Source organism: Cucurbita maxima, unplaced genomic scaffold, assembly GCF_002738345.1.
Source record: "Cucurbita maxima cultivar Rimu unplaced genomic scaffold, Cmax_1.0 Cma_Scf00011, whole genome shotgun sequence".
NCBI classification, from domain to species: Eukaryota; Viridiplantae; Streptophyta; class Magnoliopsida; order Cucurbitales; family Cucurbitaceae; genus Cucurbita; species Cucurbita maxima.
In genome coordinates, this window is record NW_019272027.1 from 4,532,366 (window position 1) to 4,549,702 (window position 17,337).

The window sequence follows — 17,337 nt, forward strand, 5'->3', positions numbered from 1 at the left end:
TTGGGTTAAAGAAGGGTAAAAATGTAATTTTCTAATTTTCAATAAATTATTCAATTTTTAATCAGAAATGTCTAAAATAAGGAGGATAATTTGAGAATATATATATATATATATATATATATATATATATATATATATATTCAAAATAAAAAGAAAATACCAAAAATAGGAAACGATTCGGCTCCTCTTCAGCTCAACAACCCTCATGCTGTCACTTGACGTCTCGCCGAAGCTCCCACGCAGCTGCCGTGATCTGCCTAAGAACGAAGAAGAAGAAGTGAGAAAAGTGTTAATCTGCACATCCTATAACAACCTCATCTGTGACTGCAAACTATGTGGATTAGCATTTCGAGGTAGTCACATAGCTTCGAAATGCTAATCCACATCGACCAACCATCAATGATCACCTAAAAAAAAGTAAAATTTGATAATTATAAATATACTTAGCAAGTGTTCATTGCATTCTTGATCTAGTAAATTAGCTCTAGAAAGTTTTGGTCTAGGATCGGATCTATGACTACCAAAGTTTATGAGAAAGTCTTGAAGTTTTAAGAGGTTCTCTTCCTTGTCACAAATCCCTCGATGTGAGAAAGTTGTTCACTCTTTCGTGACACCATCGGTCTACTAAATTGCACAATTGAACTTTGGGATGAAGCATCTTTTTTTATTCCTCAAACTTAGTCAACTAACATTGCATTGAAAGTGAATGATTGGTATCTTAGGTCATAAATTATAGGATAGTGTGGTGTAAATCATTATTTAATTTGGGCGAAAATTCTCTCTAAGCCATGACCCCATCGCCCGCAAGCGACCCAACTCATGAAGCCATGACCCGATCTGTGCCAACCCACGGCCGACCTAGATCTAACCAATGTTGCTATCCCTGCATGCAGCGCGCTGTCGACTTTCTCCTTGTCTCGTCTCGACTTAGCTTAAACAACTCCATTTAGTATTTTAGACTCTTCCTACCTGTTTGGACCATTCTTGAGCCATTTTTTAGCTTTTGGAGGCATTTTAGGTGGAGTTATATTTTTACAAGTGAGATCAGGCTAGCACCAAAAGTTTTTAGTGGCTTCAACTTAGGTCAACCCAGTAAATGATTTTACGGTTGGATGCATATGGGATTGGTTGGATGCTTTGTGTGCTTAATGAATAAGATGTACCCTATGATCCCTATACATGTCATATTTTTGTGTTATGTCATATTTTTGTGTTATGTAATGTTATGAAATTACAATATGATATGAATGATATATAATGCATGTACTTCCATATGTCACACCACATACATTATATGTTAAGTATACATATGAAACTTTATATCATGGAAAGAAGGGAGGTATGAGTTGCATCATAAGTATGTACCCATGATTTCAGATTTGGGAACTCATGCATTTTGTATGTTACGTGCATCGAGATACTTCCCTGTTATGATTAGTATGAACGCATACATCATGATATTATATGTGCTCCTTTCCTTTCATGGCTTCTAGCAACATGAGCGTGCATTAGCCCATAGTCAAGCCTGAGAGGTACGTATAGAAGTTTGCCTGGTGGGCCCATGTGAGCATGCATGGGTTGCATGTAGAGAAATACTACACATCTAACTCTGTCCGAATTGAAAAAGTATAGCCTAAGGGAAAGTTTTATGAAAATATAGGTTCCACCATGATTGCATGCAATTGCATTTCTCAACCTCAACAGCGGGACTACTTTTAAGTACTCAATCAACGTTTGTATTTCTTTTTTTTTTTTTCAGGTAAAGATAAGACACTCATGTATGGATGACGACATCGTTGTGGAGGCCATGGAAATAAAGTAAGTGTAGTTGCGTTTGCAGTTAATGTTGTAGCCCTTAGGTTAGGATCACGATGTTTCCTTTTCTAATAGTTTGTTTTATTTTGATAATTTAAATGAACTTTTATGAACATTTAAGTCCATAAGTCCATGATAACGTTTTAGTTAATTGTTTAAAACAATTTTTCCCACTTAGCAACTAGACCTCTTTTTTTTTTTGGGGGGGGGGGGGGGGGGAATAAACGATTTTCAAAAAGGGTTACAAAAGTATTGTTAGGATGATACAACAACTCACACACTGATCAACACAAAAAACAGGATAGAGAAAATGTAAGAAGAAGATTAGCTAAAGAATTTGCATGGATAGGTAGAGTAAGAGATAATACAGTAATCTTAAAACCGTATATATAAGTTCACCTTACTATATATAACTTTACCAAATATAACCATCTAACTTATCTCTATCACCATATATTGTATATAGCTTTACCGGAAATAGTTTTTTACCACAATTTATTATATGTAATATACCGGAAATAGCTTTTTACTACAATTTATTATATGTAATTTACTTTTATTATGTATATGGTTGGCTAAGCTATAAGCATCGGCCTCCATAACCTAATTATTCTCCTACTACAACCAAACAAATATTAGAGGGGTAAATGATAATGTGACAGAAACCACTTTGCTGAAACATCATGACCACATAATCACCTCATGTACCTCATGTATCACTATTAATCATATTAAATGTCTCGTTTGACTAGTCCTTGGAAAAATGTGGTGGCAAAGGTTTTAGCCTTACAAATTATGCGGTTGCAATCCTCTATTGTTTGCACATTCCTACAAAATAACAAATAATGATTAAGTTGGTCTACCAATGACTATCTCCCTAAACTTCCTCGAGTAAGCATATTTATGAAGCTAGATAATCTTGATAGACATAGTGTGATGTTCCACATTGATTAGGGAGGAGAACAAAAAAACCCTTTATAAGGGTGTAAAAACTTTCTCCTAGCATACGCGTTTTAAAGCCTTAAGGGGAAGCTCGAAAGGGAAAGTCCAAAGACATGTACTCCCTTTAGATTTTGGCAACAAGTTTGAAAATAGTCCATATGAGTTGGAAAACGAGAGCAAAAAAACAAAACAAAAAAGCAAGTACTATTGACCACACACGTTATGGTGGACTTTGTTGTCACATACGAAAAAGATTGTACGAAAGGAGAAGTGTATGAGTAGCTCAATGCCTCCAAGTAGTTTGGAGTTTTGTGGAGTGGGATAAAAATGCTCAATTCTCTCTTAAATCATTGGTTCATTCACGACATTAATGCTTGGAAGTTATAAAACAATAATTTCATAACATAAACTTTCTAATTTTTCATTTAGAAACACCACAAGAAATAAAATCAGATTGAATATAGAAATTAAAAATACACCCTTCATAATAAAACTTCAATTTTTGAAAGATATAAAATTAGCTTATTTGGAATTAAAATAAGCATACATCATTACCCCGAACAACAAAAGAGAACTTCATCAAACAAGAGAAAACTCATCGGTGCGCTTTCAAGTGAAAGAGTCAAGAGAGCTTAAACACTTCTTGGGCCTAGAAGTTGATCGTACAAATGAAAGATTGTTTCTTTACCAACAAAAGTATACAAAAGATGTGCTCCAAAAGTTTGGCAAGCTGGAGTCCAAGCAAGTCTCAACATCGATGGAGCCAAATGCCAAGATTTGTGCACATGAAGGCAAAGAGTTGAACGATGAAACAATATAACGACAACTAGTAGGTAGTCTTATCTATCTAACTTTAACTCATTTGTCGGTACGTGCAAGGTTTAAAGAAGTCTCATTTGGATGTAGCTCGACAGATCTTGAGATATGTCAAAGGTACAATCGACTATGATCTTTTATACAAAATAAATGAAAACTGTAAGCTAGTTGGATACTGTGAGTACATGATACCCGAAGATCAACCGTTGGACATGAGTTCAAATTTGGTTCGGGAATAATTTTTTGGTGTAGCAAAAGACAACCAACAATATCATTGTCAACTATAAAAGAGGAGTACAGAGCAACGGCTGGAGAAACTCAAGAAAGTACATGACTGAAACTCTTAATGGAGGATTTTCACTAGAAATTGACTATCCAATATCCCTTCATTGTGAACCAATTTGTGGTTCACTTAGCAAAAAATTTGATGTTTCATGCTACAACAAAGCATACGGAGGTGCCTGCCATCTTATTAGATAGAAAGTCATGAATGAAGAAATTAAGATGTGGTAGATCAAGAGAAATAACCAAGTGACAGACTTGTTTACAAAAAGACTGAATACTCGCAAATACAAGGACTTTTTGTAACGGAACCGAGAAAGAAAAAAAAAGGTCGTCAGCAGAACCGAAAACTCTAGTGAATGCCTGAGTATTCGCTCGCACACGACCCAAAAAGGGCAGCCGAAGGCTGGGATGCCACAGAACTCGACCTCGACCTTCAGCCACCCCAAAACGACCTGCAAATAACGAAAACAGAGAAAAAACAAGAAGGAACAGAAAAATTCGACGAAACTCCGGAGAAGCCGAACCATATGAAATCGACGTCAAAACCTCTATTTCCTCCACAAAAGTAATCCCAGAACCTTTTACACACAAGTAGATTGAGACAAATCCTTTACGTTGAACATCGTCGGCAAGGAAGACGGAACGGCGGATTTCCGAACTTCTCCAGATCCGGGAGTGTGAGGCCCTTACAAACCAAATCTATACCAAAAACGGGGTTAGGGGGAAGAAGAGACTCGGGAGCGGAGAAAAAAAGGAGGGAAAAAGGATGTCGAGACAACGTTAACGAGGAGAGAGAAAGGTTGCCGAAAAAATGCGCAGGCAATTGGGCGAAGAGGACGAAGTTCGACCCGAGGGCCGAATCCTGCAACCCGAACTGAACCCAGTCCCCTTAGGTCAGCCTAGTACCCACGGTTCTTGCGGCCCAGGCGCTTCAGCCCAAAACTCATAAGCCCAGCTCGCCCACATTTTTTCCTTCAGCCAAACGGCCTGTCACCTGTGAACGGCCTGTCACCCGTGTACAACCCAAGACCCGCAAGCGATTCGATAACCCGCGCCTCGACCCAAGACCCTTGCACACGCGTCGCTTTCTGATTGTGCCATGTGGCACGTCTGCAGTGCGGCTCTCCTCGGCTCTGGTGGCTTATTCGGCTTGGGAAACCTATTTCCAGCCCATTTATCACCGTTCCGACCCTCCTGGACTTAGTTTCAACCCTGTTTAAGGTAAAATAGATCATTGTAAGGTCGTATTTCACAAATTCAAGTTGGGAATTAATTATGTTTGTAAAATACTAACGAAAGTGACGAATGAACCAATAGGAACCAACTACCAAAGGAAGCGTAGAACGTTCACGAGGAGCTAGGAGCTTACGTTATATTCTAGGGAGTACTTCGGCTAAGGCATATCAAGTAAGTGGCTCACCCGTCGTGGGTTACGTGTTATTTGCTGTATGTTGGCATGTGCCCGTGGATTTGCAGTGTCATTAAATTGTATGCTAGTTTAATTTGCTTAAGTACGAACTCATGTGAACGTGAATGTATGCTATGTATGTTGCTTAGTTTGATATGATATGTTACGCATGTGACGATATGTGTTCTTGAATGATTGTGGCATGACTATATGGAATATGTGAATGTAAACAACATGAATTGTATGACATGAAATACGGTAAACTTCATGGAAACATAACCCTATTAGGAATATGTATGATACGTAAAGAAATGAAAATGACATGTAAGCATGAAATGTGACCGGGGGTTATGTTCATTAATGATAAATGTAGGACTAGTGGAGACCTCATGCATATTGTGTGTTCATTCATATGGGGGGATACCCCTATCCCATCACGAGGGTACGGACGCGTACATCCAATGGCAGGACAACGATCGTTATGCTTTGTATAGCGCTGCCGTGACGGTTACTAGTTTTAACGAGTCCCGACATAAGGGGCTCCCAGAGTATGCCCACCGGATAAGGAAAGTGGCCCAACAGTGTGCGAACTAGCTAGATAGCCCATACTCGCACGTATGGGCTGTGTGCAGAGTATATGGCACACGTCCAAGATTATCCATTAGGACTGCATCGTAGGGAAAACAAAACGATAGGTCCCATGATTTCATTGCATGTGATTGTTGCATAACCCCGATAGGGGGTCACTTAATGAGTATTCTAGAAATACTCAAGCCTCGTGCTACTTTACTTTTTCAGATAAGGGCAAGGCACCCATGTGACCTCGACGGCGGCATTGTATACCTCGGGACCGTGGCACATGCATAGGGTAGTTGTTTTCCATTTCATAGTCTAGGTTGAATTCAGTTTGCATCATTAGTATAGGTTAGAATAGGTTGAATTGTATTGGCATAATAAACCATAGGGTAGTATAAAACATTCATTTCGATTTTGTCCCTTTTTCTTTAGTTCAATAATGTTCTTTTTTTTTCCTTGTAATCATTTTCTTTTTCACAAGGTAATAAAAGGTGAGTGTAAGTTGCATTTATGAACATGGCTCCTTTAATGTATATTTCGCATTTCAAGGTATAGTAATAACCTTAGATTGAATAGGTAAAATTTTAAGGTCGTTACACTTTTCCTGTCAACTCAACACGGTACGACGAATGGAGACCAGTGCTAGTTGGAGTATTAAAAGATCATCAGTAACTTGATAGGGTCTAGTTTGATAATTATATGAGCTCATTATTTATATATTTTAGGAAAAAAATTTAAGTATTTAAGAATTAAAATATTGAGGTGTTGTATGAATAAATATTTAGATATTTTAAAAATAAATCGTCTAGTGTCTACTCTAAATACCCTCCACCCTACTTAATTTTTTATCTAAGTATTATATAGGGTGTCTTGCCATCTTTTCTTGATTTATAAAAGTGCAAGTGTTTCGTGCCGAAGAGTTAGAAATAAAAAATGGTGTGAAAAAACAATTATATTAAGACGTCGAGTTGTCTAGCTCAAATTAAACAGACGTCGCGAAGATACAAAGCGCGAAAATACACACATCATGGGGTCCATTTCGGGCAGGCTCACTCACTCCTCCATGCAGCGAAGACAGACGTCGAGTTGTCAAGCTCAAATTAATATAAAGAGAAAATGAATTTAATTTGAAATGTCAAATTAATATTTAATATATTAGATATATTAAATAAATGGAAAAAAGTTCAAATTAATATTTAATATATTAGATATATTAAAAGAAAAATATATTTATGTTACTAGATACAATTAAATATTAAATCAATGGATGTATTTTGATACATTAATTAAAAATATATTTCAAATTTGAATGAGATTCAAATTAATTAAATATATATTAAGATATCTTATAATATCTAAATATGATTTGTATAAAGAATTATATCTTAATATATTAAATATGCAAATATATTATTTTGGTAAAGATTTTCCAAGACCAAGAGTCTCTATAAATAACCTTCGGGTTGAGTCAAAGACATCAATCTCTCCCACTTTCTCTAGAGAAAGAAATTACATATCTATACAATTCTCGAAACTATTCTTTTCCAATCTTTGAGATTTTCTTTCAAGAGGCTCCCACAAGTCTTGACCTTATGTTCGAGTCATAGTAAGGAAGATCGTGTGGATTGTTGAAGAACTTCTACATGTTGGAATACTCCAAGAAGTTTTGCAAGCTAGGGTTTCTACAAAGGTAGAGTTTTTACTCTAGTATTTATTGCTTTTGTTTTAATTCATAATAAAAATAAAAAAGGTTCCCAATGCTTCTGCTATGTGGATGAAGAGTTCATTCCCTTCAGGAGCATTAGCGAGACAGAAATTGTGAAGAAGATGCTGCAGGTCGTCCCCGACCACCTCGAACAAGTCGCAATTTCGATCGAAACATTACTTGACGTGAACTACCTAACAGTGGAAGAGGTGACCAGAAGACTACGCAACGTTGAGCAGCGGAAGAAGAATGTCGCTTCACTGAGAAGGAATGACTTGCACGCCTAAAGCTCAGCCACAACTCCGGCGAGGGCAACGTGTCCTCTAACAAAGGCGATAAGGAGTCATGCAAATCTCAGGGGCGCACGCACAGGAAAGAAGGGGATCAAAAGAATGAGTCTACTAATGGCGAGCCGATCCAGTGCTCGAACGGCGAGAAGAAGGGTCACCTAAGCAAGAATTGCTGGAGCAAGCTCAGGAACAAGGAGAAGGCTCATGTGGCTCGATCCGAGGAGGAAGAGTCAGCTCTTTTCATGGTGAGCACATCGGTCTTATCCGACGTCCCTAATTCTGATCCCAAATCCACTGAGGTAATCGACAACGGCGTAACTGCTCCAATAAGCGAACCCGAGGAAGAGCTCCAGCTAAGCGTGACAAAGGCACCGGCAGGGGAGCCAATTCAGCTAAAGTAGGAGCGCGAGTGTTCACTCAAATTGGTCAATAGGCGAGCGGCAAAAACACCGATGATGGATCCTCGACATAGGGGCAATAAACCATATGACTAGGACCACATCTGTGTTCTCCAAGCTCGACTTGGGGACTCACGGGATGGTGAAGTTCGGCTACGGCTCCGTCGTTGAGATCGAAGAGCAACTGGTCATCCTCTCAGCCAAGACCGAAGAAGTACCTTGGAGGTGGCACGCAAGGTACGGACACCTAAACTTTCCTGCTCTACAAAAAAACTACACGAGGAGAAGATGGTGTACGATTTGCCGGCAATCAAAGGCGTGAACAGGTTGTGACGGGTGTCTCATTGGCAAGCAGAGGCGCACCCCCTTTCCGTCTCAAACATCCTATTGCGCCGGAGAGCCATTGGAGCTCTTGCACGGCGATATCTACGGGCACATCAAGTCGGCGACCCAAGGCGTCAAGACCCACTTTCCTCCTGCTGGTCGATGACAAAGCCGCTTCATATGGTTGATCCTGCTGCAAGCGAAAAGTGAGGTGACAAAGGCGATTAAGCGCATCCAAGCGCGAGCGGAGGCCGAATGCAGGAAGAAGATGCGAGTGCTGTGCATGGACCGAGACAGAGAATTCACCTCGGTGAGCTTCGGGAAGTATTACGACGAGCTCGGCATGCAACGACACCTAGCAGCGCCCGACTCCCCCAGCATAACGAAGTGGTGGAGTGCCAAAATCATTTCATCGTCAGGACAGCAAGGTCATTGTTGATGACGGCCGAGATGCTCGAGAGGTTCTGGGGAGAGGCGGTCATGACGACCATCTACCTCCTTAATTGGTCGCCATTGTGAAGCCTGGACGGGAAGACACCACACGAGGCCTGGTACAACAAGAAGCCAACGGTACATCATCTCCGAGTTTTCTGCTGCAACTCTGGTTACATCTCCGAGTGGCCTGGTACAACATGAAGGTATCGCATCCCCAACTCGCCAAGCTCAATACCAGGGAACTGAAGGTCGTCTTCATCGGCTACGAACCCGGGAGCAAGGCGTACAAACTCAATGATCTTGTGGGAGAATGAGCTCATGTGTCGTGCGACGTCATCTTCGACGAGAGCACCTTCTGGTAGTGGAACGACGTGACCGAGGCGAACTAATACTCAAATCAATTCACGATGAAGTACCTAGTCACCGAGCCAGGAGAAGGAGGAGTGTTGCATCAAAAACCGTCACCGCCACCAGCAGCTGCACTGGGCACGCCTATGCCAACCCCAACCACAACTCTAGCTGCATCCCCTGAACAATTTACGGTGGAGTACCTAGTCACCGAGCCAGGAGAAGGAGGAGCGCAGCATCAGAAACCGTCACCGCCACCAGCAGCTGCACCGGGCACGCCTATGCTAGCTCCAACCACAACTCTAGCTACATCCCCTGAACCAGTGGAGTTCGTAACACCACGTACTGTAGATTTGACGCATGATGTCGATCACGATGATGATCTGGTGGCAAGGTACCTGAGGATGAAAGACTTAGTGAAGGAGGTGAACCACCTAGACTGGCAGCGCGCGAGCTCGAACAAGAGGTGACCGAACTGCATGCCATTAGCTCGAACAAGAGGTGGTCGAACTGCATGCCATTATCGCAAATGAACCGAACACTTTCGCCGAAGCATAAAGTAACCCGTGCTGGCTGAAGGCAATGTAAGAAGAGATGGTGTCTATCACTGAGAACAAGACGTGGAGTCTGGAGGACATGCCACCAGAACACTGAGCCATAGGGCTCAAGCGGGTCTTCAGCGAAATACTCTCTCTCTTTTGTTTTTCTGTTATTTTCTTCTTTCAAGATTTTTCCTTCGGCTTTTTCCTCATCAACGATTTCTTCCTCCGTCAAAACAACAATCGATTTTCTCCTCGATCAAAACAACATGAAAGCCCTCACCGATCTTAGTATATCCACCAAGACTAGATTCACGTCGTGCGCCATCGTTGTCACTGTCGAAGAAGAAATTCATAAATTGGATTGTTTAGAATCCCCTATCTACCTCCACAAACATCCAATAGCCACGAAACGTCATGGGAGAAAGGAGAAGTCAACAAAGGAATATGGAGAGAAAAAGGAGGAGAAAAGACGTCGAAAAATGCCCTGGGAAGGAGAGAGAAGGCGCCGAAAAATCGAGCAGGAGTCGGGTAAGAAAAAAAAGATCCGTCAAATCTGGGACGAACCCGATCCATAACCTAGAAGCCCGAACCGAAGTCCAGCCTACGCGCTTGTAGCCCACTCGGTCACGACCCAACATCTCGAGGCCCACGACTGCAACCTGCCTACAACTCGAACCGCTAGCCTGGCCTGCAAACCCAAGGCTCAAGTTCTCCTCAGCCCGGCCAACCCTCCCTGCAACCAAACGGGACCGCAACCTAGCTCGCAAACCAAAGTCCAGTAAGCTAACCTGCAGATGCGACCCGCGAGGCTTACCCGAACTGCAACCCGAATCCCTCTATAACCTGCGCCTCGATCCGAAGTCATCGACACGACGTGGCCGGTTCTGATGCTGCCACATGTCACCCTGCGAAAAAAGCAACCTCAGTTCTGCGGCTTGGCTAGGCTCGACTCGGCTTCCGGCGGCTTGTCGACGGCTTCTTAGCTGATTTCAGCTCGACTCCCTACTTTTAGCCCGATTTCCACCGTTTTGACCTTCTCAGACCTGTTTTAGCCCCAATTAAGGTAATTGAGGTCGTTTTAGAGCCATATTTCAAATTATTAGTTGGATTATTATTTAAATTGTGAAATACTAACGAAAAGTGACGAACGGTGTGATAGAAAATGAACCCCGGCGAGCTTTGGAGCAGCTCTCGAGGAACATAAGCTTACGTTAATTAAATTAGGGAATACTCCAACTAAGGCCAACCAAGTAAATGACCTTACTATATGATAGACTAGAAATTGTATGAGTTACAATTTAATATTGTTTGAGATGTTGTACGTTGGTGCATGCAATATTTGTGTTTGCAATGTATGAGTTGTATTGTATGAGGTTGTATACTAGTATAAGAGTGTATGAGTTATGATGATGTATGAGTTATGATATTTGAGATATGATGCATGATGATGTACGTAATTTATATATTTCGATGTATGACGTACTTAATATATTTGATACACTTAATGGCGTTATGATGAGTATGATGATTGCATGAAATTTATCTTAATATGTCGATGTCTTCCATATTATGCATGTATTATGATTATGAGTGTCATATTGCATCATGTCGATAAATCAACCTAGGACACAAACCTAAGAGCATGAAAATGATATTAATATAAATATCCAACGAGCATGTGTTACTTAATGTAACAAAGAGATGAGACTAGAGAGTTGTGCAGAAGAGATGTTAAAATGAGAATTAGAGGGACCTCATGCAATATGTATATACATAAGCATAGGAATACTTCCCCTAGAGATGATAAGTATGGATGCGCACAGTATGATGAGTACGGTGATCATGGGGAGCCAACATGACACCAGGAGTTTTGCTGACCTCCGAACGTCGCTATAAATAGTTAGTTTGACCAAAGAGGGTCCAAGGGGTGTGCGAGCTGCCTAGGGATCCACACTCACACGTGTGAGTTGTGTGTAGGGAAGTACTACACATCCATAGTAGTTCAGACTAGAGGCCACTCCTAGTATGAGGTGAGATAGAAATAGGTCCCTAGAGCATATTTGCATGTGATTGTATTTAGTATGACCCCTATAGTGGAGTCACTTATGAGTATTCTTCAAAATACTTGTGTCATATCATATTTCAGGTAAAGACAAGGCGCTCATGTACGAATGATGACAACATTGCGAGCAGAGACTATGAAACGTGTATAGAGTAGATGGATATTTAAATTCCTAATCTTATGTTAGAATAAGTTTGTCTTACATTTCATCATTTTAAATTATTTTGTATTTGTTTTATTTTTGAATTCCAGTATTTCGTTTGAAACAAGTAAGACCATGACAGTGTTTTCTAGAAGATGAAGTTGTTTTAAATGTTTTCGATATTTATGTTATAAATGATGTTCCTTTTAAGATTTATGTTTTCACATAAGAGATTAGCATAAGACATTAGTAGCGACTCTGAGTATTATAAATTTAGAGTCGTTGCACTAAACGAATCTAAAATCCAAACCCCAAACCCTAAAAAACTTAAAACCCCAAAACCATAAAACTTCAAACCCTAAAAAATGTAAACCCTAACATCATAGAACTCCAAACCCTAAAAAAACTTAAACCCCTAAAACCATAAAACTGCAAACCCTAAAAAACATAAAATCCTAAAAACACTAAACCCTAAAACTCCAAACCCTACAAAACTTAAACCCTAAAACCATAAAAACGCCAAACCCTAAAAACCTTTAATCCCTAAAAAACTTAAACTCCTAAAACCATAAAAATCCACACCCTAAAATACTTAAAACCATAGAAAACTTAGAACCATAAAACTCCAAACCCCACAAAACTTAAACCCTAAAAAAACATAAAACCCTAAAACCATAAAACTTAGAACCCTAAAACAATAAAAACTCCAAACCCTAAAACCATAAAACAACAAATCCTAAGAAAACCTAAAACCATAAAAACTCCAGACCCTAAAAAACTTAAACCCCTGCAACTATAAAACAACAAACCCTACAAAACTTAAAACCCTAGAAAAAACTTAAAACCATAAAACTCCGAACCCTAAAACCATAAACTGCAAACCGTAAAAAACATAAAACCCTAAAAAAAAATTAAAACCATAAAGCTCCAAACCCTAGAAAACTTAAAACCCTAAAACCACACAACTCAAAACCCTAAAAAGCTTAAAACCCTAAGACCATAAAAACTCCAAACCCTAAAAAACTTAAAACCCTAAAACCACACAACTCAAAACCCTAAAAAGCTTAAAACCCTAAGACCATAAAAACTCCAAACCCTAAAAAACTTAAAACCCTAAAACCACACAACTCAAAACCCTAAAAAGCTTAAAACCCTAAGACCATAAAAACTCCAAACCCTAAAAAACTTAAAACCCTAAAACCACACAACTCAAAACCCTAAAAAGCTTAAAACCCTAAGACCATAAAAACTCCAAACCCTAAAAAACTTAAAACCCTAAAACCACACAACTCCAACCCCTAAAATGCTTAAAACACTAAAACCATACAAACTTCAAAACCTAAAAAACTTAAAACTCTAACACGATAGAACTTAAACCCCTAAAAATTTAAAACCATAAAACTCCAAACCCTAAAAAACTTCCAACCCTAAAACAATGAAACTCCAACCCTAAAAAACTTCAAACCCTAAAACCATAAAACTCCAAACCTTAAAAAACTTCAAACCCTAAGGCCATAAAAACTCAAAACCCTAAAACCATAAAAATTCCAATTCCTAAAAAATTAAAACCCTAAAACAATAAAACTCCAAAGCCTAAAAAATTTAAAACCCTAAAAAAACTTAAACCATAAAACTCCAAAACCTAAAACCATAAAAACTCCAAACCCTAAAAAACTTAAAACTCTAACACCATAGAACTCAAAACCCTAAAAATTTAAAACCCTAAAACCATAAAACTCAAAATCCTAAAAAAACTTAAAACCCTAAAACCATAAAAACTCCAAACCCTGAAAAACATAAAACCCTAAGACCATAAAAACTCAAAATCCTAAAAAAACTTAAAACCCTAAAACCATAAAAACTCCAAACCCTGAAAAACATAAAACCCTAAGACCATAAAAACTCCAAACCCTAACACCATAGAACTCCAAACCCTTAAAAACCCTAACACCATAGAACTCCAAACCCTTAAAAACTTAAAAACCCTAAAAAACTTAAACCCCTAAAACCATAAAACTCCAAACCCTAAAAAACTTAAAACCCTAAAAAAACTAAAAAACATTAAACTCCAAACCCTAAAAAACTTCAAACTCTAAAACCATCAAACTCCAAACCCTAAAACACTTCAAACCCTATCACCATAGAACTCCTCCCTGAAAAAACTTAAAACCATAAAACCATATAACTCCAAACCCTAAAAAAACTTCAAACCCTAAAACCATAAAACTTCAAACCCTAAAAAGTCTAAAACATTAAAATCTCTAAACCCTAGAAACTCCAAAATCTAAACCATCCAAAACCATAAAAACGAACACCCTCCAAATGTTTCAAACCCTAAAATAAATGACAAAAAAAAAAGGATATTTACATAATATCATAATTTCATTCCAAGCCTTATAGGTGACAGGTTAGTTTTTAAGTTATTAGGTTTTCAACAATTAAGAACAATTTAAAACATACCATACATTACTACCATTAATTTTAATGATATATAGAAAAGAGTTAGACCACAAATTTATAATAGTTTGGTTAAACTCAACCTACCTCACCTCTTGAAAATTTTATTAAAATATTTCTCAATGAGTTTACAAGTTTAAAATGAAGTGTTTTGATAGACCAGAAATAAAGGCTTTAAGCTATTTAGAGGACTGAAAGTTATAAGAATTGTCAGAAAAATTGGCAAAAATCAGAATTTAATTTGGATCATCCAATTGAGGTAAAAGAAAAAGTCCAGCAATCTGATTTTTTAAAACATCTCTCCTCCAAGACTCCTCGTGTCATCCTTTAAATGGTTCATATTGCTGACTCAATTGCTACATTATGGTTCAAGTATTTTCATTCGACTTTGTTTTAGCCATACTTCACTCAAGAGGCATTAAATTCTGAATTTTACACTATGATCATATCAAAACATTAAAATTCTTAATTAATTAATAACTAAACTTAATTAATTTAAGTTTATGGACCAAAAAGCTAAATCAAAATTTTATGTGGTATACATGGTCATGACCAATAACTTTATAGGCAGTGGGTTGAATACGCCAAAAAAAAATCAAAATTGTAAGTGATACTGATGTGATATAAAAGTACCTCTTTTCGACCCAGAGATCAGGGGTAGGAGATCCAGAGTTCGAGTCACTTATCCCAAGATGGAACCAAAAAAACAAATCCTATTTAAGATAATTTGTCCCAATAAGGTTAACACACATGTTGGGTATTCCTAGTACATAGCGTTCAGAAATTAAACCTAATTATTGGAAAAGATATGTAGACTAATTAACTTCATATGATATTTATTAATAATAATATTATCATATTCTAATTATTGGGTGCCCCACCTCCACTGCTCATCCTTCCACTTCCACCCTTATTTTTCTTCAACCTGCACAAAATATTACCAAAAACCCCCTCAACATCCTCCAAATTACGACCTCTCGTTTCCGGGAATACCAGGTAAAAGAACAGCCAACCCACCGCCGTAATCCCGGCGTACAAGAAAAACGCGCCACCGATGGTAATCGCACGGTACAGGGACAAAAACGTCATTGTCACAACCCCACTCGTAATCCTATTTACGATTATACCCACGCTCACCCCTTGTGCGCGGAGCCTCAACGGGAATATCTCTGCGCTGTAAACAAACACCATGGGCCCCAATCCGATTGAGAAAAATGCCACGTCAGCCAGAATCGTAGCTATGCAAACCACTATTGCCCACTTCACTTTCTCGTGCGAGTTGTTGATGATTGTCAGACTCATCGCTAACATTGTCAGTGAAACTGCCTTGCCGGCCACACTGGTGAGGATCAACGGCCGCCGTCCGATCCGGTCGATGAGGAACGTGGCGATTAAGATGGAGCCCGTTTTGACGATTCCGACGGCGACGGTGGCGAGTAGTATATGACTGGAAGAGGTGATTCCGGCCTTCTCGAAGATTCTCGGGCTGTAAAGAACGACGCCGTCTATGCCGGAGGCTTGCTGGAAGAAGTGGAGTCCGATGGCGGCGATTAAGATGTGGCGGACGGCCGGCGTCGGGTGGAGGAAGAGTTCTTTCCAGACGAGTTTTTGTGGCTGGGGCGGTGGAACGACGTCGTCTGTGACGTTTGGGTGAATTCCAGCGGCGATTTTGATGTCGGCAAGTCTTTGTTGCGATTCTTGGAGGGAGATTGAGACTTTGTCGAGGACTCGCTTAGCTTCAAGGATTCTGCCTTGCATGACGAGCCAGCGTGGCGATTCGGGCATTGCTAGGACGATTATTACTAAAAAAGCGGAGGGGATTACGCCGATTCCGAGCATGAATCGCCAGCTCAAGTAAGTGGGGAGGTTGGAGAAGGCCAAATTGGAAACGTATCCTAACAATATCCCGAAATTAATGAAAACCTGTAAATGGAAAAAAAGGCAACATGTGTTTATTGTTAAGTCAGGGAAATTTGTCAGTAATATTTAATTTAATTTAATTTTTTTTTTTATAACTTTTGTTAGTGTTTAAAATAATTTTTGTTAGTGTTAATACTTTTTACTTTCTAAAAAATATTTAATTTTTTTAAGAAAATCTTTTTAATGTTACATTTAAAAGCTTATGAGTATTTTTTTTTAAATAAAATACTAATAATAAGAATATTTTTTATGTAGTAAAAAGTTTAATATGAATGAAACTTTTGAAAACTCAAAAAAAAAAATTATTTTTTTAAGAATATTTTTAAAATAGAGGATTAACGTTTCATTTTTTAATTTTTTTAAAAAAAAATTATAAATATTTTTATTAATTGAGTTTTAATTAAATATAAAATTAAATTATATGTATAATAAATTTTAAAATAGGTTGAATAAATCAACCAATTACAAAAGTTTTAAAATACTTTTAAAAACTCATATAAAATAAATATAAATTTAAAAGTTTTGTCATTTATTAAATATTTTTAAAATTTAGAAACTAAATAAATTCATAGAATAAACTTGGAAACTTAACTGACAATATAATATATCTCTTAATAATATTTCAAAATGTAAACAAAAATAAATAAATAAATAAATGTGACATATGGGTTCCTAGTATATAGTTTAATAATATATAATTTAATAACATGGTAAATGGAAAGAGTCCATAAGATATACTAGAGCTACAAAATTCAATTTTTCATGGTAAAAAAAAACATCTATAAAGTTAAATGGATAAAAACTAAGTCAAAAAATCCATTTTAAACATAGGAACTAATTAAATACATGTTTTTTTTTTTTTTTTTTTTTTT

General features: G+C 38.2%; 1 protein-coding gene across 1 annotated transcript in view; it reads right to left on the bottom strand.

Annotated features, from left to right (window-relative positions):
- Positions 1 to 15,238: 15,238 nt before the first annotated feature.
- The window catches only part of LOC111486453 (polyol transporter 5-like), a 2,830-nt gene continuing 731 nt past the window's right edge, over positions 15,239 to 17,337 (bottom strand). The window contains exon 3 of the mRNA XM_023133616.1: positions 15,239 to 16,468. Within this exon, the coding sequence (XP_022989384.1) occupies positions 15,407 to 16,468 (1,062 nt within the window). The 3' untranslated portion in view covers positions 15,239 to 15,406. The remainder of the gene's footprint in view (positions 16,469 to 17,337) is intronic.